The sequence below is a fragment of the Panulirus ornatus genome, chromosome 57, assembly GCF_036320965.1.
Source record: "Panulirus ornatus isolate Po-2019 chromosome 57, ASM3632096v1, whole genome shotgun sequence".
In the NCBI taxonomy this organism is placed as follows: domain Eukaryota; kingdom Metazoa; phylum Arthropoda; class Malacostraca; order Decapoda; family Palinuridae; genus Panulirus; species Panulirus ornatus.
The window spans coordinates 17512175-17534186 of NC_092280.1; the positions used below are offsets into that span (position 1 = coordinate 17512175).

General features: G+C 42.2%; 1 protein-coding gene across 10 annotated transcripts in view; it reads right to left on the reverse strand.

Annotated features, from left to right (window-relative positions):
• The window catches only part of Sply (Sphingosine-1-phosphate lyase), a 167679-nt gene that overhangs the window by 64573 nt on the left and 81094 nt on the right, over positions 1-22012 (reverse strand). For all 10 annotated transcript variants that reach the window (XM_071694500.1, XM_071694498.1, XM_071694493.1 and 7 more), the window contains one exon: positions 676-822. In XM_071694500.1, the coding sequence (XP_071550601.1) occupies positions 676-822 (147 nt within the window). The remainder of the gene's footprint in view (positions 1-675; positions 823-22012) is intronic.

Below are 22012 nucleotides of genomic sequence, written 5' to 3' on the forward strand. Positions count from 1 at the left end.
TGATTGCTTCATATATCTTGGTTCAGTCTACTAGCAGTATACTGTTCCCCATATACCATATCAATCCAGTTCATTCCACCTAACATACACCTCTTGTCCTCTTTAGCATTGAGGCCCCAATACCCTACAAGTGCCTTCACTCTGTCCTTCAATCATCATCTCATTCTTCCCTTTTACCTTGCTCCCTCTATTTCTGACACACAGATTCTCTTTGTCAGTCCTTCTTCACTCATCACCTTCCTATGTCCAAACCATTTCAGCTCATCCTCACTGACACTCTCATTTAGACCTCACTTCCAACCACACCTCTCTCTTACACTGTTATTTTTTCATATGGTAAACCTAGCTCACACCATATATCATCCTCAAACATTTCAATTCCAAAACATCCATCTCTTCCTTCCTCTTGCATACAACACAATCAAGACTACTATAACCTCAATAATACCCAACTTTGCCCAAACTTTCACCAACCTCTACATCAAAAGTTAACCCTATATCAACATCACAGACAAAAATTACTTATTTACTATATGGTTCTGCATAAATAACTAAGCTATTTAGTAATATAAGACATATTATGAAAAATTTAAACACTACCTAAACATCAGAAATATCTTAACTGCAACCTTTCATTACACATGACTGTACATAAGGCATACCATGATACAATACCTTGATGGAAACTGAAGAGCATTCAGGTTCCATCCACGCTTGGTCATACGATCTGAGAGAGCATAAATGTTGAAACTTTTGGATCCAAGAGCAACCACAGAGACTTCAGGCTTGCCATAGATGAAAATCCCTGGGATCCCACGACATCTGTTATGAGGAATAAGACATATATAATGGGTCATATAATGGTTCACATCCATTCCTCCCTTGCATATCTTTTCTATTCCTATTTACTTATGAAGGGTGAAACATAAAGACTTCAATACCAAATACCTACATGCAAATAATAAAAACCATATCTTCCTTTTCATTTCTTCATACATGCTCATCATTTCTCACAAGAGCAGGATAGCTTCAAGAACAGTTGACAGAGCCTTGGAGATTAAATTCCTCATTTGACTCCTTGCTCTGTTCCTTCTTTTGAAAAGAAATATGGGAAGGAAGGATTTCCAGTAACCCACTCCAGCGCCTCTTCGTCACCTTTTACGACGTGTAGGGGATACATGGGCAGTTCTTTTTCCCTATCCCCAGGGATATGATATACAATATTCCAACTTATATCCCATTTATTTGACATGTCATTTCACTAAAGTGATCATAAGCTTCCCCACTACTGTCAAGGGCCTCTTATGTTTTTTACTTTTAAACTTTAGTCAACTCATCAAGCAAGACTTACTCATAATCCATATTTCCACCCACATACAATCAAAAACAAGTTCTCAGGTATCATCTGAAACATCTGAAGTACTAAGCAATTCAAAGATTGCATCTGCCTATTCATTGCAGTAAAAATCTTCTCCTTGGACATTCAACCTATCATTACACACACACACACACATACATATATATATATATATATATACATATATATATTCTTTTTTTTTTTTTTTGCTTTGTCGCTGTCTCCCGCGTTTGCGAGGTAGCGCAAGGAAACAGACGAAAGAAATGGCCCAACCCACCCCCATACACATATATATACATACGTCCACACACACAAATATACATACCTACACAGCTTTCCATGGTTTACCCCAGATGCTTCACATGCCCTGATTCAATCCACTGACAGCAAGTCTACCCCGGTATACCACATCGATCCAATTCACTCTATTCCTTGCCCCCCTTTCACCCTCCTGCATGTTCAGGCCGCGATCACTTAAAATCTTTTTCACTCCATCTTTCCACCTCCAATTTGGTTTCCCACTTCTCCTCCTTCCCTCCACCCCCGACACATATATCCTCTTGGTCAATCTTTCCTCACTCATTCTCTTCATGTGCCCAAACCATTTCAAAACACCCTCTTCTGCTCTCTCAACCACGCTCTTTTTATTTCCACACATCTCTCTTACCCTTACGTTACTTACTCGATCAAACCACCTCACACCACACATTGTCCTCAAACATCTCATTTCCAGCACATCCATCCTCCTGCGCACAACTCTATCCACAGCCCATGCCTCGCAACCATACAACATTGTTGGAACCACTATTCCTTCAAACATACCCATTTTTGCTTTCCGAGATAATGTTCTCGACTTCCACACATTCTTCAAGGCTCCCAGGATTTTCGCCCCCTCCCCCACCCTATGATCCACTTCTGCTTCCATGGTTCCATCCGCTGCCAGATCCACTCCCAGATATCTAAAACGCTTTACTTCCTCCAGTTTTTCTCCATTCAAACTTACCTCCCAATTGACTTGACCCTCAACCCTACTGTACCTAATTACCTTGCTCTTATTCACATTTACTCTTAACTTTCTTCTTTCACCCACTTTACCAAACTCAGTCACCAGCTTCTGCAGTTTCTCACATGAATCAGCCACCAGCGTTGTATCATCAGCGAACAACAACTGACTCACTTCCCAAGCTCTCTCATCCCCAACAGACTTCATACTTGCCCCTCTTTCCAAAACTCTTGCATTCACCTCCCTAACAACCCCATCCATAAACAAATCAAACAACCATGGAGACATCACACACCCCTGCTGCAAACCTACATTCACTGAGAACCAATCACTTTCCTCTCTTCCTACACGTACACATGCCTTACATCCTCGATAAAAACTTTTCACTGCTTCTAACAACTTGCCTCCCACGCCATATATTCTTAATTCCTTCCACAGAGCATCTCTATCAACTCTATCATATGCCTTCTCCAGATCCATAAATGCTACATACAAATCCATTTGCTTTTCTAAGTATTTCTCACATACATTCTTCAAAGCAAACACCTGATCCACACATCCTCTACCACTTCTGATACCACACTGCTCTTCCCCAATCTGATGCTCTGTACATGCCTTCACCCTCTCCATCAATACCCTCCCATATAATTTACCAGGAATACTCAACAAACTTATACCTCTGTAATTTGAGCACTCACTCTTATCCCCTTTGCCTTTGTACAATGGCACTATGCACGCATTCCGCCAATCCTTAGGCACCTCACCATGAGTCATACATACATTAAATAACCTTACCAACCAGTCAATAATACAGTCACCCCCTTTTTTAATAAATTCCACTGCAATACCATCCAAACCTGCTGCCTTGCTGGCTTTCATCTTCCGCAAAGCTTTTACTACCTCTTCTCTGTTTACCAAATCATTTTCCCTAACCCTCTCACTTTGCACACCACCTCGACCAAAACACCCTATATCTGCCACTCTATCATCAAACACATTCAACAAACCTTCAAAATACTCACTCCACCTCCTTCTCACATCACCACTACTTGTTATCACCTCCCCATTTGCGCCCTTCACTGAAGTTCCCATTTGCTCCCTTGTCTTACGCACTTTATTTACCTCCTTCCAGAACATCTTTTTATTCTCCCTAAAATTTAATGATACTCTCTCACCCCAACTCTCATTTGCCCTCTTTTTCACCTCTTGCACCTTTCTCTTGACCTCCTGTCTCTTTCTTTTATACATCTCCCACTCAATTGCATTTTTTCCCTGCAAAAATCGTCCAAATGCCTCTCTCTTCTCTTTCACTTATAATCTTACTTCTTCATCCCACCACTCACTACCCTTTCTAATCAACCCACCTCCCACTCTTCTCATGCCACAAGCATCTTTTGCGCAATCCATTACTGATTCCCTGAATACATCCCATTCCTCCCCCACTCCCCTTACTTCCATTGTTCTCACCTTTTTCCATTCTGTACTCAGTCTCTCCTGGTACTTACTCACACATGTCTCCTTCCCAAGCTCACTTACTCTCACCACCCTCTTCACCCCAACATTCACTCTTCTTTTCTGAAAACCCATACAAATCTTCATCTTAGCCTCCACAAGATAATGATCAGACATCCCTCCAGTTGCACCTCTCAGCACATTAACATCCAAAAGTCTCTCTTTCGCGTGCCAGTCAATTAACACGTAATCCAATATATACTTCCAATGTATTCCCTGCGTGTTGTAAAAGGCGACTAAAAGGGAAGGGAGCGGGGGACTGGAAATCCTCCCCTCTCATTTTTGATTTTCCGAAGGAAGGAACAGAGATGGGGGCCAAGTGGGGATTTCCCTCAAAGGCTCAGTCCTCTGTTCCTAAAGCTACCTCACTACCGCGGGAAATGGCGAATAGTATGAAAAAAAAAATATATATATATATATATATATATATATATATATATATATATATATATATATATATATATATATATATATATCTATTTTGCTTTGTCGCTGTCTCCTGCGTTTGCGAGGTAGCGCAAGGAAACAGACAAAAGAAATGGCCCAACCCACCCCCATACACATGTATATACATACACGTCCACACACGCAAATATACATACCTATACATCTCAATGTATACATATATATACACACACAGACACATACATATATACACATGCACACAATTCACACTGCCTTTACTCGTTCCCATCGCCACCTTGCCACACATGGAATAACATCCCCCTCCCCCTCATGAGTGCGAGGTGGCGCAAGGAAAAGACAACAAAGGCCCCATTCGTTCACACTCAGTCTCTAGCTGTCATGTAATAATGCCCGAAACCACAGCCCCCTTTCCACATCCAGGCTCCACAGAACTTTCCATGGTTTACCCCAGACGCTTCACATTCCATGATTCAATCCATTGACAGCACAGTCTACCCCGGTATACCACATCGATCCAATTCACTCTATTCCTTGCACGCCTTTCACCCTCCTGCATGTTCAGGCCCCGATCACTCAAAATCTTTTTCACTCCATCTTTCCACCTCCAATTTGGTCTCCCACTTCTCCTCATTCCCTCCACCTCCGACACATATATCCTCTTGGTCAATCTTTCCTCACTCATTCTCTCCATGTGACCAAACCATTTCAAAACACCCTCTTCTGCTCTCTCAACCACACTCTTTTTATTTCCACACATCTCTCTTACCCTTACATTACTTACTCGATCAAACCACCTCACACCACATATTGTCCTCAAACATCTCATTTCCAGCACATCCACCCTCCTGCACACAACTCTATCCATAGCCCATGCCTCGCAACCATACAACATTGTCGGAACCACCATTCCTTCAAACATAGCCATTTTTGCTTTCCGAGATAATGTTCTCGACTTCCACACATTCTTCAACGCTCCCAGAATTTTCGCCCCCTCCCCCACCCTATGATCCACTTCCGCTTCCATGGTTCCATCCGCTGCCAAATCCACTCCCAGATATCTAAAACACTTCAATTCCTCCAGTTTTTCTCCATTCAAACTTACCTCCCAATTGACTTGTCCCTCAACCCTACTGTACCTAATAGTCTTGCTATTATTCACATTTACTCTCAGCTTTGTTCTTTCACACACTTCACCAAACTCAGTTACCAGCTTCTGTAGTTTCTCACCCAAATCAGCCACCAGCACTGTATCATCAGCGAACATCAACTGACTCGCTTCCTAAGCCCTCTCATCCACAACGGACTGCATACTTGCCCCTCTTTCCAAAATTCTTGCATGCACCTCCCTAACAACCCCATCCATAAACAAAATAAACAACTATGGAGACATCATGCATCCCTGTCACAAACCGACATTCACTGAGAACCAATCACTTTCCTTTCTTCCTGTTTATGCACATGCCTTAAATCCTCGATAAAAACTTTCACTGCTTCTAACAACTTGCTTCCCACACAATATATTCTTAATACCTTCCACAGAGCATCTCTATCACTTCCATCATATGCCTTCTTCAGATCCATAAATGCTACATACAAATCCATTTGTTTTTCTAAGTATTTCTCACATACATTCTTCAAAGCAAACACCTGATCCACACATCCTCTACCACTTCTGAAACCACACTGCTCTTCCCCAATCTGATGCTCTGTGCATGCCTTCACCCTCTCAATCAATACCCTTCCATATTATTTCCCAGGAATACTCAACAAACTTATACCTCTGTGGGGGAGGAATGGGATGTATTTACGGAAGTAGTGAAGGCTTGCACAAACGATGATTGTGGCATGAGAAGTGTGGGAGGTGGGCAGATTAGATAGGGTAGTGAGTGGTGGGATGAAGAAGTAAGATTATTAGTGAAAGAGATGAGAGAGGCATTTGGGCGAGTTTTGCAGTTTTGCAGGGAAATAGTGCAAATGACTGGGAAATGTATAAAAGAAAGAGGCAAGATGTCAAGAGAAAGGTGCAAGAGGTGAAAAAGGGGGCAAAAGAGAGTTGGGGTGAGAAAGTATCATTAAATTTTAGAGAGAATAAAAAGATGTTTTGGAAGGAGGTAAATAAAGTGCATAAGACAAGAGAACAAATGGGAACATCAGTGAAGGGGGATAATGGGGAGGTGATAACAAGTAATGGTGATGTGAGAAGGGGATGGAGTGAGTACATTGAAGGTTTCTTGAATGTGTTAGATGATAGAGTGTTTCGATATAGGGTGTTTTGGTCGAGGTGGTTGCTAGGTGAGAGGGTTCGGGAGAATGATTTGGTAAACAGAGAAGAGTAGTAAAAGCTTTGTGAAAGATGAAAGCTGGCAAGGCAGCAGGTTTGGATGGTATTGCAGTGGAATTTATTAAAAAAGGGGGTGACTGTGTTCTTGACTGGTTGGTAAGGATATTTAATGTATGTATGACTCATGGTGAGGTGCCTGAGGATTGCAGGAATACATGCATAGTGCCTTTGTACAAAGGCAAGTGGATAAAGGTGAGTGCTCAAATTACAGAGGTATATATATATATATATATATATATATATATATATATATATATATATATATATATATATATATATATCTTTTTTTTTTTTTTTTGTTTTGCTTTGTCGCTGTCTCCCGCGTTTGCGAGGTAGCGCAAGGAAACAGACGAAAGAAATGGCCCAACCCACCCCCATACACATGTATATACATATGTCCACACACGCAAATATACGTACCTACACAGCTTTCCATGGTTTACCCCAGACGCTTCACATGCCCCGATTCAATCCACTGACAGCACGTCAACCCCGGTATACCACATCGCTCCAATTCACTCTATTCCTTGCCCTCCTTTCACCCTCCTGCATGTTCAGGCCCCGATCACACAAAATCTTTTTCACTCCATCTTTCCACCTCCAATTTGGTCTCCCTCTTCTCCTCGTTCCCTCCACCTCCGACACATATATCCTCTTGGTCAATCTTTCCTCACTCATTCTCTCCATGTGACCAAACCATTTCAAAACACCCTCTTCTGCTCTCTCAACCACGCTCTTTTTATTTCCACACATCTCTCTTACCCTTACGTTACTTACTCGATCAAACCACCTCACACCACACATTGTCCTCAAACATCTCATTTCCAGCACATCCATCCTCCTGCACACAACTCTATCCATAGTCCACGCCTCGCAACCATACAACATTGTTGGAACCACTATTCCTTCAAACATACCCATTTTTGCTTTCCGAGATAATGTTCTCGACTTCCACACATTCTTCAAGGCTCCCAGAATTTTCGCCCCCTCCCCCACCCTATGATCCACTTCCGCTTCCATGTTTCCATCCACTGCCAGATCCACTCCCAGATATCTAAAACACTTCACTTCCTCCAGTTTTTCTCCATTCAAACTCACCTCCCAATTGACTTGACCCTCAACCTTACTGTACCTAATAACCTTGCTCTTATTCACATTTACTCTTAACTTTCTTCTTTCACACACTTTACCAAACTCAGTCACCATATATATATATATATATATATATATATATATATATATATATATATATATATTTTTTTTTTTTTTTTTTTTTTTATACTTTGTCGCTGTCTCCCGCGTCTGCGAGGTAGCGCAAGGAAACAGACGAAAGAAATGGCCCAACCCCCCCCCCATACACATGTACATACACACGTCCACACACGCAAATATACATACCTACACAGCTTTCCATGGTTTACCCCAGACGCTTCACATGCCTTGCTTCAATCCACTGACAGCACGTCAACCCCTGTATACCACATGACTCCAATTCACTCTATTTCTTGCCCTCCTTTCACCCTCCTGCATGTTCAGGCCCCGATCACACAAAATCTTTTTCACTCCATCTTTCCACCTCCAATTTGGTCTCCCTCTTCTCCTCGTTCCCTCCACCTCCGACACATATATCCTCTTGGTCAATCTCTCCTCACTCATTCTCTCCATGTGACCAAACCATTTCAAAACACCCTCTTCTGCTCTCTCAACCACGCTCTTTTTATTTCCACACATCTCTCTTACCCTTACGTTACTCACTCGATCAAACCACCTCACACCACACATTGTCCTCAAACATCTCATTTCCAGCACATCCATCCTCCTGCGCACATCTCTATCCATAGCCCACGCCTCGCAACCATACAACATTGTTGGAACCACTATTCCCTCAAACATACCCATTTTTGCTTTCCGAGATAATGTTCTCGACTTCCACACATTTTTCAAGGCTCCCAAAATTTTCGCCCCCTCCCCCACCCTATGATCCACTTCCGCTTCCATGGTTCCATCCGCTGACAGATCCACTCCCAGATATCTAAAACACTTCACTTCCTCCAGTTTTTCTCCATTCAAACTCACCTCCCAATTGACTTGACCCTCACCCCTACTGTACCTAATAACCTTGCTCTTATTCACATATATATATATATATATATATATATATATATATATATATATTTTTTTTTTTTTTTTTTTTTCATACTATTCGCTATTTCCCGCGATAGCGAGGTAGCGTTAAGAACAGAGGACTGGGCCTTTGAGGGAATATCCTCACCTGGACCTCTTCTCTGTTCCTTCTTTTGGAAAAAAAAAAAAAAAAAAAAACGAGAGGGGAGGATTTCCAGCCCCCCGCTCCCTTCCCTTTTAGTCGCCTTTTACGACCCGCAGGGAATACGTGGGAAGTATTCTTTCTCCCCTATCCCCAGGGAAATATATATATATATATATATATATATATATATATATATATATATATATATATATGAACCACACCACAGTTGACTGGTACACATGCTCACCATGGCCACCTCTTTTACAGCATCAGCAACATCAGTTACCCTGACATCTGCAAAACGTTTACAGTGTGAGGGTTTCCTGGTACAGAATTCCTTCAGCTGTCCTCAGATTACGGTCACTGACGAGCTTTACTTTCAGTCTGTTGTTCTCGACATCATCCAAGGCATAATCACCTGAATTCTCAAAGCACCGACACTGGCTCCTCCATACCATGGAATCAAGAGGCATCGAGGTTACCGTGTGTTTTCAGTCAGCAAATGCCACAGTGCGGTTTATGTCGTCACCACCATCCACTACATAACTTCTCACATAATAATAATTCAGGGTCGACGCCGTAAACGTCCAAGGGAACCATTAATTAACAAAACTTGCGAAAATTATCACGAGCACAAGCTTGCTGTCACCTTGTTTGAAAAACTTGGTGTGGTTCATTTGACCTCAAGTACATTGCAAGCATTGTATAGTTTCCTGCGTTACTTATGGTATGGGATTGTTTCCCTTATTATGGTGTTGTGGACCTTCAGAATACTGCAAAAGAATGAAACCTCAAGCTATTGTGTGGCCATCTTCCAGATTCATTCAAAAAGCGCATAGCTGAATTCTTCATGCAGGATGCAACTCCCCAAGACACTGCCAAACTAGTCACTGATTGGTTTAAGGACTGTGCGGTGAAGTTTTTCAGTGACTGGCCCAGGAAGTCACCAGATTTAAATCTAATAGAAACAGGGGAAAAAGAATACTTCCCACGTATTCCCTGCGTGTCGTAGAAGGCGACTAAAAGGGAAGGGAGCGGGGGGCTGGAAATCCTCCCCTCTTGTTTTTTTTTTTTTAATTTTCCAAAAGAAGGAACAGAGAAGGGGGCCAGGTGAGGATATTCCCTCAGAGGCCCAGTCCTCTGTTCTTAACGCTACCTTGCTAACGCGAGAAATGGCGAATAGTTTGGAAAAAAAAACTAAAGGGCACTTATAAAAAAGAAATTATGTAAAAGGGATACTCCATCACTGCCTAAGCTGAGGGGTGGCTGTTTGTGAAATTTGGGCAAAGATAGACCCAAAATGGCTTCAGAACCTTCCTGATTCAGCTCCTGGTCATTTCAAGGAGTGTATGAAGAGGAAAGGAAAACCAGTACTTGGTGGTGAATCAACAGTTTTCAGTTTTATTTCATGTTTATCCTTGCTGGCTGTGCTGCAGCCTACTTCATTGGCATCACTGTAATTTATTTCAAAAGACTCCTTCTAAGGAATATATACATATAAGGGAGAAAGAATACTTCCCACGTATTCCCTGCGTGTCGTAGAAGGCGACTAAAAGGGAGGGGAGCGGGGGGCTGGAAATCCACCCCTCTGGTTTTTTTTTTTCTTTTTTTTTCAATTTTTTGAAAGAAGGGACAGAGAAGGGGGCCAGGTGAGGATATTCCCTCAAAGGTCCAGTCCTCTGTTCTTAACGCAACCTCGCTAATGCGGGAGATGGCGAATAGTATGAAAGAAAGAAAAAGAAAATATATATATATATATATATATATATATATATATATATATATATATATATATATATATATATAAATATATATATATATATATATATATATATATATATATATATATATATATATATATAAATATATAAATATATATATATATATATATATATATATATATATATATATATATATATATATATATATAAATAAAGTGCGTAAGACAAGGGAGCAAATGGGAACTTCAGTGAAGGGCGCAAATGGGGAGGTGATAACAAGTAGTGGTGATGTGAGAAGGAGATGGAGTGAGTATTTTGAAGGTTTGTTGAATGTGTTTGATGATAGAGTGGCAGATATAGGGTGTTTTGGTCGAGGTGGTGTGCAAAGTGAGAGGGTTAGGGAAAATGATTTGGTAAACAGAGAAGAGGTAGTGAAAGCTTTGCGGAAGATGAAAGCCGGCAAGGCAGCAGGTTTGGATGGTATTGCAGTGGAATTTATTAAAAAAGGGGGTGACTGTATTGTTGACTGGTTGGTAAGGTTATTTAATGTATGTATGACTCATGGTGAGGTGCCTGAGGATTGGCGGAATGCGTGCATAGTGCCATTGTACAAAGGCAAAGGGGATAAGAGTGAATGCTCAAATTACAGAGGTATAAGTTTGTTGAGTATTCCTGGTAAATTATATGGGAGGGTATTGATTGAGAGGGTGAAGGCATGTACAGAGCATCAGATTGGGGAAGAGCAGTGTGGTTTCAGAAGTGGTAGAGGATGTGTGGATCAGGTGTTTGCTTTGAAGAATGTATGTGAGAAATACTTAGAAAAGCAAATGGATTTGCATGTAGCATTTATGGATCTGGAGAAGGCATATGATAGAGTTGATAGAGATGCTCTGTGGAAGGTATTAAGAATATATGGTGTGGGAGGAAAGTTGTTAGAAGCAGTGAAAAGTTTTTATCGAGGATGTAAGGCATGTGTACGTGTAGGAAGAGAGGAAAGTGATTGGTTCTCAGTGAATGTAGGTTTGCGGCAGGGGTGTGTGATGTCTCCATGGTTGTTTAATTTGTTTATGGATGGGGTTGTTAGGGAGGTAAATGCAAGAGTTTTGGAAAGAGGGGCAAGTATGAAGTCTGTTGGGGATGAGAGAGCTTGGGAAGTGAGTCAGTTGTTGTTCGCTGATGATACAGCGCTGGTGGCTGATTCATGTGAGAAACTGCAGAAGCTGGTGACTGAGTTTGGTAAAGTGTGTGGAAGAAGAAAGTTAAGAGTAAATGTGAATAAGAGCAAGGTTATCAGGTACAGTAGGGTTGAGGGTCAAGTCAATTGGGAGGTGAGTTTGAATGGAGAAAAACTGGAGGAAGTGAAGTGTTTTAGATATCTGGGAGTGGATCTGGCAGCGGATGGAACCATGGAAGCGGAAGTGGATCATAGGGTGGGGGAGGGGGCGAAAATTCTGGGGGCCTTGAAGAATGTGTGGAAGTCGAGAACATTATCTCGGAAAGCAAAAATGGGTATGTTTGAAGGAATAGTGGTTCCAACAATGTTGTATGGTTGCGAGGCGTGGGCTATGGATAGAGTTGTGCGCAGGAGGATGGATGTGCTGGAAATGAGATGTTTGAGGACAATGTGTGGTGTGAGGTGGTTTGATCGAGTGAGTAACGTAAGGGTAAGAGAGATGTGTGGAAATAAAAAGAGCGTGGTTGAGAGAGCAGAAGAGGGTGTTTTGAAGTGGTTTGGGCACATGGAGAGAATGAGTGAGGAAAGATTGACCAAGAGGATATATGTGTCGGAGGTGGAGGGAACGAGGAGAAGAGGGAGACCAAATTGGAGGTGGAAAGATGGAGTGAAAAAGATTTTGTGTGATCGGGGCCTGAACATGCAGGAGGGTGAAAGGAGGGCAAGGAATAGAGTGAATTGGAGCGATGTGGTATACCAGGGTTGACGTGCTGTCAGTGGATTGAATCAAGGCATGTGAAGCGTCTGGGGTAAACCATGGAAAGCTGTGTAGGTATGTATATTTGCGTGTGTGGACGTATGTATATACATGTGTATGGGGGGGGTTGGGCCATTTCTTTCGTCTGTTTCCTTGCGCTACCTCGCAAACGCGGGAGACTGCGACAAAGTATAAAAAAAAAAAAATATATATATATATATATATATATATATATATATATATATATATATATATATATATATATATATATAGTACAGTACAGACTTTAAGAATAATACATAAAACCTGAATATCGGTGTGATTATTTTGAGGGTTTTCAACGGAATAATTTCCTGAATCAAGTGATATCTGACTGATTGCTTTCTGACCATCCTCTGCCAGCCGGCGGAAGTTATGGAGTGTTGCCATCTAGTGGTTCGCGAGGTGCTTCATATCGGACTTCTATCATCCCCAGGAAGGTTGAACCCCAGTCGACAAGGAGTGTTTCAGTTCAACACGTTCACATCTCTGGAGGAAAGACAACTCCAAACCCTTGACGAGCTGTTCACTGGTGGCACAACCTGCATTTACACCAGGCATAGCACACAAGTCATGAGATGCGGAGGGCTCACATCCCCCTGAAGTTCAACCCAACAAGATTCACCGGTCTGGACTCCAGAAACAACTCAAAGAAGCTGAAGCAGTAACTTTCAATCCATATGAGGAGAACGTATTGACTCTGAAATGAGGATGCACATCAAAATGTTTACATAAAACAACCTCACTGAAAATGAGCTCGTCACAAGCAGCACAGCGAGGCTTGAGCTTCTCCGCATAGTGCCTGCCACAGTGGATCGTGTCCTCCCACACACAGTACACCAGGTCGACCAGCAGCTATTGACGTTTGTGTAAATAAATTATACATTTCCTTTTTTCCATAGCCAGAGGTTGAACCATTATGTGACATTCTTTTTTTTCATTCATTTCAAGCTAGAGGTTTCAGTTTTCTAAACTGTTTCTTACATTTCTCATATGTATATATATGTATGTGTGTGTGTGTATATGTGCATATGTGTGTGTGTGTGTGTGTGTATGTGTATATGTATATATATATGTATATTATCCCTGGGGATAGGGGTGAAAGAATACTTCCCACGTATTCCTCGCGTGTCATAGAAAGCGACTAAAGGGGACGGGAGCGGGGGGCCAGAAATCCTCCCCTCCTTGTATTAACTTTCTAAAATGGGAAACAGAAGAAGGAGTCACGCGGGGAGTGCTCATCCTCCTCGAAGGCTCAGAGTGGGGTGCCTAAATGTGTGTGGATGTAACCAAGATGTGAAAAAAGGAGAGATAGGTAGTATGTTTGAGGAAAGGAACCTGGATGTTTTGGCTCTGGGTGAAACGAAGCTCAAGGGTAAAGGGGAAGAGTGGTTTGGGAATGTCTGGGGAGTAAAGTCAGGGGTTAGTGAGAGGACAAGAGCAAGGGAAGGAGTAGCAATACTCCTGAAACAGGAGTTGTGGGAGTATGTGATAGAGTGTAAGAAAGTAAATTCTCGATTAATATGGGTAAAACTGAAAGTTGATGGAGAGAGGTGGGTGATTATTGGTGCATATGCACCTGGGCATGAGAAGAAAGATCAAGAGAGGCAAGTGTTTTGGGAGCAGCTGAATGAGTGTGTTAGTGGTTTTGATGCACGAGACCGGGTCATAGTGATGGGTGATTTGAATGCGAAGGTGAGTAATGTAGCAGTTGAGGGAATAATTGGTATACATGGGGTGTTCAGTGTTGTAAATAGAAATGGTGAAGAGCTTGTAGATTTATGTGCTGAAAAAGGACTGATGATTGGGAATACCTGGTTTAAAAAGCGAGATATACATAAGTATACTTATGTAAGTAGGAGAGATGGCCAGAGAGCGTTATTGGATTACGTGTTAATTGACAGGCGTGCGAAAGAGAGACTTTTGGATGTTAATGTGCTGAGAGGTGCAACTGGAGGGATGTCTGATCATTATCTTCTGGAGGCTAAGGTGAAGATTTGTATGGGTTTTCAGAAAAGAAGAGTGAATGTTGGGGTGAAGAGGGTGGTGAGAGTAAGTGAGCTTGAAAAGGAGACCTGTGTGAGGAAGTACCAGGAGAGACTGAGTACAGAATGGAAAAAGGTGAGAACAATGGAAGTAAGGGGAGTGGGGGAGGAATGGGATGTATTTAGGGAATCAGTGATGGATTGCGCAAAAGATGCTTGTGGCATGAGACGAGTGGGAGGTGGGTTGATTAGAAAGGGTAGTGAGTGGTGGGATGAAGAAGTAAGAGTATTAGTGAAAGAGAAGAGAGAGGCATTTGGACGATTTTTGCAGGGAAAAAATGCAATTGAGTGGGAGATGTATAAAAGAAAGAGACAGGAGGTCAAGAGAAAGGTGCAAGAGGTGAAAAAAAGGGCAAATGAGAGTTGGGGTGAGAGAGTATCATTAAATTTTAGGGAGAATAAAAAGATGTTCTGGAAGGAGGTAAATAAAGTGCGTAAGACAAGGCAGCAAATGGGAACTTCAGTGAAGGGCGCAAATGGGGAGGTGATAACAAGTAGTGGTGATGTGAGAAGGAGATGGAGTGAGTATTTTGAAGGTTTGTTGAATGTGTTTGATGATAGAGTGGCAGATATACGGTGTTTTGGTCGAGGTGGTGTGCAAAGTGAGAGGGTTAGGGAAAATGATTTGGTAAACAGAGAAGAGGTAGTGAAAGCTTTGCGGAAGATGAAAGCCGGCAAGGCAGCAGGTTTGGATGGTATTGCAGTGGAATTTATTAAAAAAGGGGGTGACTGTATTGTTGACTGGTTGGTAAGGTTATTTAATGTATGTATGACCCATGGTGAGGTGCCTGAGGATTGGCGGAATGCGTGCATAGTGCCATTGTACAAAGGCAAAGGGGATAAGAGTGAGTGCTCAAATTACAGAGGTATAAGTTTGTTGAGTATTCCTGGTAAATTATATGGGAGGGTATTGATTGAGAGGGTGAAGGCATGTACAGAGCATCAGATTGGGGAAGAGCAGTGTGGTTTCAGAAGTGGTAGAGGATGTGTGGATCAGGTGTTTGCTTTGAAGAATGTATGTGAGAAATACTTAGAAAAGCAAATGGATTTGTATGTAGCATTTATGGATCTGGAGAAGGCATATGATAGAGTTGATAGAGATGCTCTGTGGAAGGTATTAAGAATATATGGTGTGGGAGGAAAGTTGTTAGAAGCAGTGAAAAGTTTTTATCGAGGATGTAAGGCATGTGTACGTTTAGGAAGAGAGGAAAGTGATTGGTTCTCAGTGAATGTAGGTTTGCGGCAGGGGTGTGTGATGTCTCCATGGTTGTTTAATTTGTTTATGGATGGGGTTGTTAGGGAGGTAAATGCAAGAGTTTTGGAAAGAGGGGCAAGTATGAAGTCTGTTGGGGATGAGAGAGCTTGGGAAGTGAGTCAGTTGTTGTTCGCTGATGATACAGCGCTGGTGGCTGATTCATGTGAGAAACTACAGAAGCTGGTGACTGAGTTTGGTAAAGTGTGTGAAAGAAGAAAGTTAAGAGTAAATGTGAATAAGAGCAAGGTTATTAGGTACAGTAGGGTTGAGGGTCAAGTCAATTGGGAGGTGAGTTTGAATGGAGAAAAACTGGAGGAAGTGAAGTGTTTTAGATATCTGGGAGTGGATCTGGCAGCGGATGGAACCATAGAAGCGAAAGTGGATCATAGGGTGGGGGAGGGGGCGAAAATTCTGAGAGCCTTGAAGAATGTGTGGAAGTCGAGAACATTATCTCGGAAAGCAAAAATGGGTATGTTTGAAGGAATAGTGGTTCCAACAATGTTGTATGGTTGCGAGGCGTGGACTATGGATAGAGTTGTGCGCAGGAGGCTGGATGTGCTGGAAATGAGATGTTTGAGGACAATGTGTGGTGTGAGGTGATTTGATCGAGTAAGTAATGTAAGGGTAAGAGAGATGTGTGGAAATAAAAAGAGCGTGGTTGAGAGAGCAGAAGAGGGTGTTTTGAAATGGTTTGGTCACATGGAGAGAATGAGTGAGGAAAGATTGACCATGAGGATATATGTGTCGGAGGTGGAGGGAACGAGGAGAAGAGGGAGACCAAATTGGAGGTGGAAAGATGGAGTGAAAAAGATTTTGTGTGATCGGGGCCTGAACATGCAGGAGGGTGAAAGGAGGGCAAGGAATAGAGTGAATTGGAGCGATGTGGTATACCGGGGTTGACGTGCTGTCAGTGGATTGAATCGGGGCATGTGAAGCATCTGGGGTAAACCATGGAAAGCTGTGTAGGTATGTATATTTGCGTGTGTGGACGTATGTATATACATGTGTATGGGGGTGGGTTGGGCCATTTCTTTCGTCTGTTTCCTTGCGCTACCTCGCAAACGCGGGAGACAGCGACAAAGCAAAAAAAAAAAAAAAAATATATATATATATATATATATATATATATATATATATATATATATATATATTTTTTTTTTTTTTCTTTTCATACTATTCGCTATTTCCCGCGATAGCGAGGTAGCGTTAAGAACAGAGGACAGGGCCTTTGAGGGAATATCCTCACCTAGACCTCTTCTCTGTTCCTTCTTTTGGAAAATTAAAAAAAAAAAAAAACGAGAGGGGAGGATTTCCAGCCCCCCGCTCCCTTCCCTTTTAGTCGCCTTCTACGACACGCAGGGAATACGTGGGAAGTATTCTTTCTCCCCTATCCCCAGGGGATATATATATATATATATATATATATATATATATATATATATATATATATATATATATACACATCAATCGGAATAAAGACTTTCAAAAAAAAAGAAAAAAATATATATATATATATATATATATAGAGAGAGAGAGAGAGAGAGAGAGAGAGAGAGAGAGAGAGAGAGAGAGATGGCCAGAGAGCGTTATTGGGTTACGTGTTAATTGACAGGCACGCGAAAGAGAGACTTTTGGATGTATATGTGCTGAGAAGTGCAACTGGAGGGATGTCCGATCATTATCTTGTGGAGGCTAAGGTGAAGATTCGTATGGGTTTTCAGAAAAGAAGAGTGAATGTTGGGGTGAAGAGGGTGGTGAGAGTAAGTGAACTTGGGAAGGAGACTTGTGTGAGGAAGTACCAGGAGATACTGAATACAGAATGGAAAAAGGTGAGAACAATGGAAGTAAGGGGAGTGGGGGAGGAATAGGATGTATTTAGGGAATCAGTGATGGATTGCGCAAAAGATGCTTGTGGCATGAGAAGCGTGGGAGGTGGGTTGATTAGAAAGGGTCGTGAGTGGTGGGATGAAGAAGTAAGATTATTAGTGAAAGAGAAGAGAGAGGCATTTGGATGATTTTTGCAGGGAAAAAATGCAATTGAGTGGGAGATGTATAAAAGAAAGAGACAGGAGGTCAAGAGAAAGGTGCAAGAGGTGAAAAAGAGGGCAAATGAGAGTTGGGGTGAGAGAGTATCATTAAATTTTAGGGAGAATAAAAAGATGCTCTGGAAGGAGGTAAATAAAGTGCATAAGACAAGGGAGTAAATGGGAACTTCAGTGAAGGGCGCAAATGGGGAGGTGATAACAAGTAGTGGTGATGTGAGAAGGAGATTGAGTGAGTATTTTGAAGGTTTGTTGAATGTGTTTGATGATAGAGTGGCAGATATAAGGTGTTTTGGTCGAGGTGGTGTGCAAAGTGAGAGGGTTGGGGAAAATGATTTGGTAAACAGAGAAGAGGTAGTAAAAGCTTTGCGGAAGATGAAAGCCGGCAAGGCAGCAGGTTTGGATGGTATTGCAGTGGAATTTATTAAAAAAGGGTGACTGTATTGTTGACTGGTTGGTAAGGTTATTTAATGTATGTATGACTCATGGTGAGGTGCCTGAGGATTGGCAGAATGCGTGCATAGTGCCATTGTACAAAGGCAAAGGGGATAAGAGTGAGTGCTCAAATTACAGAGGTATAAGTTTGTTGAGTATTCCTGGTAAATTATATGGGAGGGTATTGATTGATAGGGCGAAGGCATGTACAGAGCATCAGATTGGGGAAGAGCAGTGTGGTTTCAGAAGTGGTAGAGGATGTGTGGATCAGGTGTTTGCTTTGAAGAATGTATGTGAGAAATACTTAGAAAAGCAAATGGATTTGTATGTAGCATTTATGGATCTGGAGAAGGCATATGATAGAGTTGATAGAGATGCTCTGTGGAAGGTATTAAGAATATATGGTGTGGGTGGCAAGTTGTTAGAAGCAGTGAAAAGTTTTTATCGAGGATGTAAGGCATGTGTACGTGTAGGAAGAGAGGAAAGTGATTGGTTCTTAGTGAATGTAGGTTTGCGGCAGGGGTGTGTGATGTCTCCATGGTTGTTTAATTTGTTTATGGATGGGGTTGTTAGGGAGGTGAATGCAAGAGTTTTGGAAAGAGGGGCAAGTATGAAGTCTGTTGGGGATGAGAGAGCTTGGGAAGTGAGTCAGTTGTTGTTCGCTGATGATACAGCGCTGGTGGCTGATTCATGTGAGAAACTGCAGAAGCTGGTGACTGAGTTTGGTAAAGTGTGTGAAAGAAGAAAGTTAAGTGTAAATGTGAATAAGAGCAAGGTAATTAGGTACAGTAGGGTTGAGGGTCAAGTCAATTGGGAGGTAAGTTTGAATGGAGAAAAACTGGAGGAAGTAAAGTGTTTTAGATATCTGGGAGTGGATCTGGCAGCGGATGGAAACATGGAAGCAGAAGTGGATCATAGGGTGGGGGAGGGGGCGAAAATCCTGGGAGCCTTGAAGAATGTGTGGAAGTCGAGAACATTATCTCGGAAAGCAAAAATGGGTATGTTTGAAGGAATAGTGGTTCCAACAATGTTGTATGGTTGCGAGGCATGGGCTATGGATAGAGTTGTGCGCAGGAGGGTGGATGTGCTGGAAATGAGATGTTTGAGGACAATGTGTGGTGTGAAGTGGTTTGATCGAGTAAGTAACGTAAGGGTAAGAGAGATGTGCGGAAATAAAAAGAGCGTGGTTGAGAGAGCAGAAGAGGGTGTTTTGAAATGGTTTGGGCACATGGGGAGAATGAGTGAGGAAAGATTGACCAAGAGGATATATGTGTCGGAGGTGGAGGGAACGAGGAGAAGTGGGAGACCAAATTGGAGGTGGAAAGATGGAGTGAAAAAGATTTTGTGTGATTGGGGCCTGAACATGCAGGAGGGTGAAAGGAGGGCAAGGAATAGAGTGAATTGGATCGATGTGGTATACCGGGGTTGACGTGCTGTCAGTGGATTGAATCAGGGCATGTGAAGCGTCTGGGGTAAACCATGGAAAGCTGTGTAGGTATGTATATTTGCGTGTGCGGACGTGTATGTATATACATGTGTATGGGGGTGGGTTGGGCCATTTCTTTCTTCTGTTTCCTTGCGCTACCTCGCAAACGCGGGAGATGGCGACAAAGAAAAAAAAAATTTACATATGTATAATTTCATTATTCAATTATACTTTGTTGTTGTCTCCCACGTTAGCGAGGTAGCGCAAGCTAACAGACAAAAAAGTGGCCCAACCTACCCACATACACATGTATATACATACACATCCACACACGCACATATACATACCTATACATCTCAATGTATACATACATATACACACACAGACATTAACACATATACACATGTACATAATTCATACTGTCTGCCCTTATTCATTCCGTCGCCATCCCGCCACACATGAAATGATTACCCCCTCCCCCCGCATGTGCACAAGGTAGCGCTAGGAAAAGACAACAAAGGCCACATTTGTTCACACTCAGTCTCTAGCTGTCATGTATAATGCACCAAAAACACAGCTCCCTTTCCATATCCAGGTCCCACAAAAATTTCCATGGTTTACCCCAGACGCTTCACATGCCCTGGCTCAATCCATTGACAGCACATCGACTCCGGTATACCACATCATTCCAATTCACTCTATTCCTTGCACGCCTTTCACCTTCCTGCATGTTCAGGCCCCGATCACTAAAAATCTTATTCACTCCATCTTTCCACCTCCAATTTGGTCTCCCACTTCTCCTCATTCCCTCCACCTCTGACACATATATCCTCTTTGTCAATCTTTCCTCACTCATTCTCTCCATGTGAACAAACCATTTCAAAACACCCTCTTCTGCTCTCTCTCAACCAAACTCTTTTTATTACTAGACATCTCTCTTACCCTTTCATTACTTACTCGATCAATCACTTATTGTCCTCAAACATCTCATTTCCAGCACATCCACCCTCCTCCGCACAACTCATCTATAGCCCACTCCTCGCAACCATATAACATTGTTGGAACCACTAATCCTTCAAACATAACCATTTTAGCTTTCCAAGATAACATTTTCAACTTCCACACATTCTTCAACGCTCCCAGAACTTTTGCCCCCTCCCCCACCCTGTGACTCACTTCCGCTTCCATGGTTCCATCCACTGCCAAATCCACTCCCAGATATCTAAAACAATTCACTTCCACCAGTTTTTCTCCATTCAAACTTACTTCCCAATTGACTTGTCCCTCAACCCTACTGTACCTAATAACCTTGCTCTTATTCACATTTACCTTCAGCTTTTTTCTTTTACACACTTTACCAAACTCAGTTACCAGCTTCTGCAGTTTCTCACCCGAATCAGCCACCAGCGCTGTATCATCAGCGAACAACAACTGACTCGCTTCCTAAGCCCTCTCATCCACAACAGACTGCATACTTGCCCCTCTCTCCAAAACTCTTGCATTCACCTCCCTGACAACCCCATCCATAAACAAATCAAACAACCATGGAGACATCACGCACCCCTGCTGCAAACCAACATTCACTGAAAACCAATCACTTTCCTCTCTTCCTACTCATACACATGTCTTACATCCTCAATAAAAACTTTTCACTGCTTCTAACAACTTACCTCCCACACCATATACTCTTAATACCTTCCACAGAGCATCTCTATCAACTCTATCATATGCCTTCTCCAGATCCATAAATGCTACATACAAATCCTTTTGCTTTTCTAAGTATTTCTCACACACATTCTTCAAAGCAAACACCTGATCCACACATCCTCTACCACTTCTGAAACCAAACTGCTCTTCCCCAATCTGATGCTCTGTACATGCCTTCACCCTCTCAATCAATACCCTCTCATGCAATTTCCCTGGAATACTCAACAAACTTATACCCCTGTAATTAGAATACTCACCTTTATCCCCTTTGCCTTTGTACAATGGCACTCATGCATTCTGCCAATCCTCAGGCACTTCCACATGAGCCATATACATATTGAATATCCTCACCAACCAGTTAACAACACAGTCACAGCCTTTTTTAATAAATTCCACTGCAATACCATCCAAACCCGCCACCTTACTGGCTTTCATCTTCCACAAAACTTTCACTATCACTTGTCTGTTTACCAAACCATTCTCCCTGAACCTCACACTTCGCA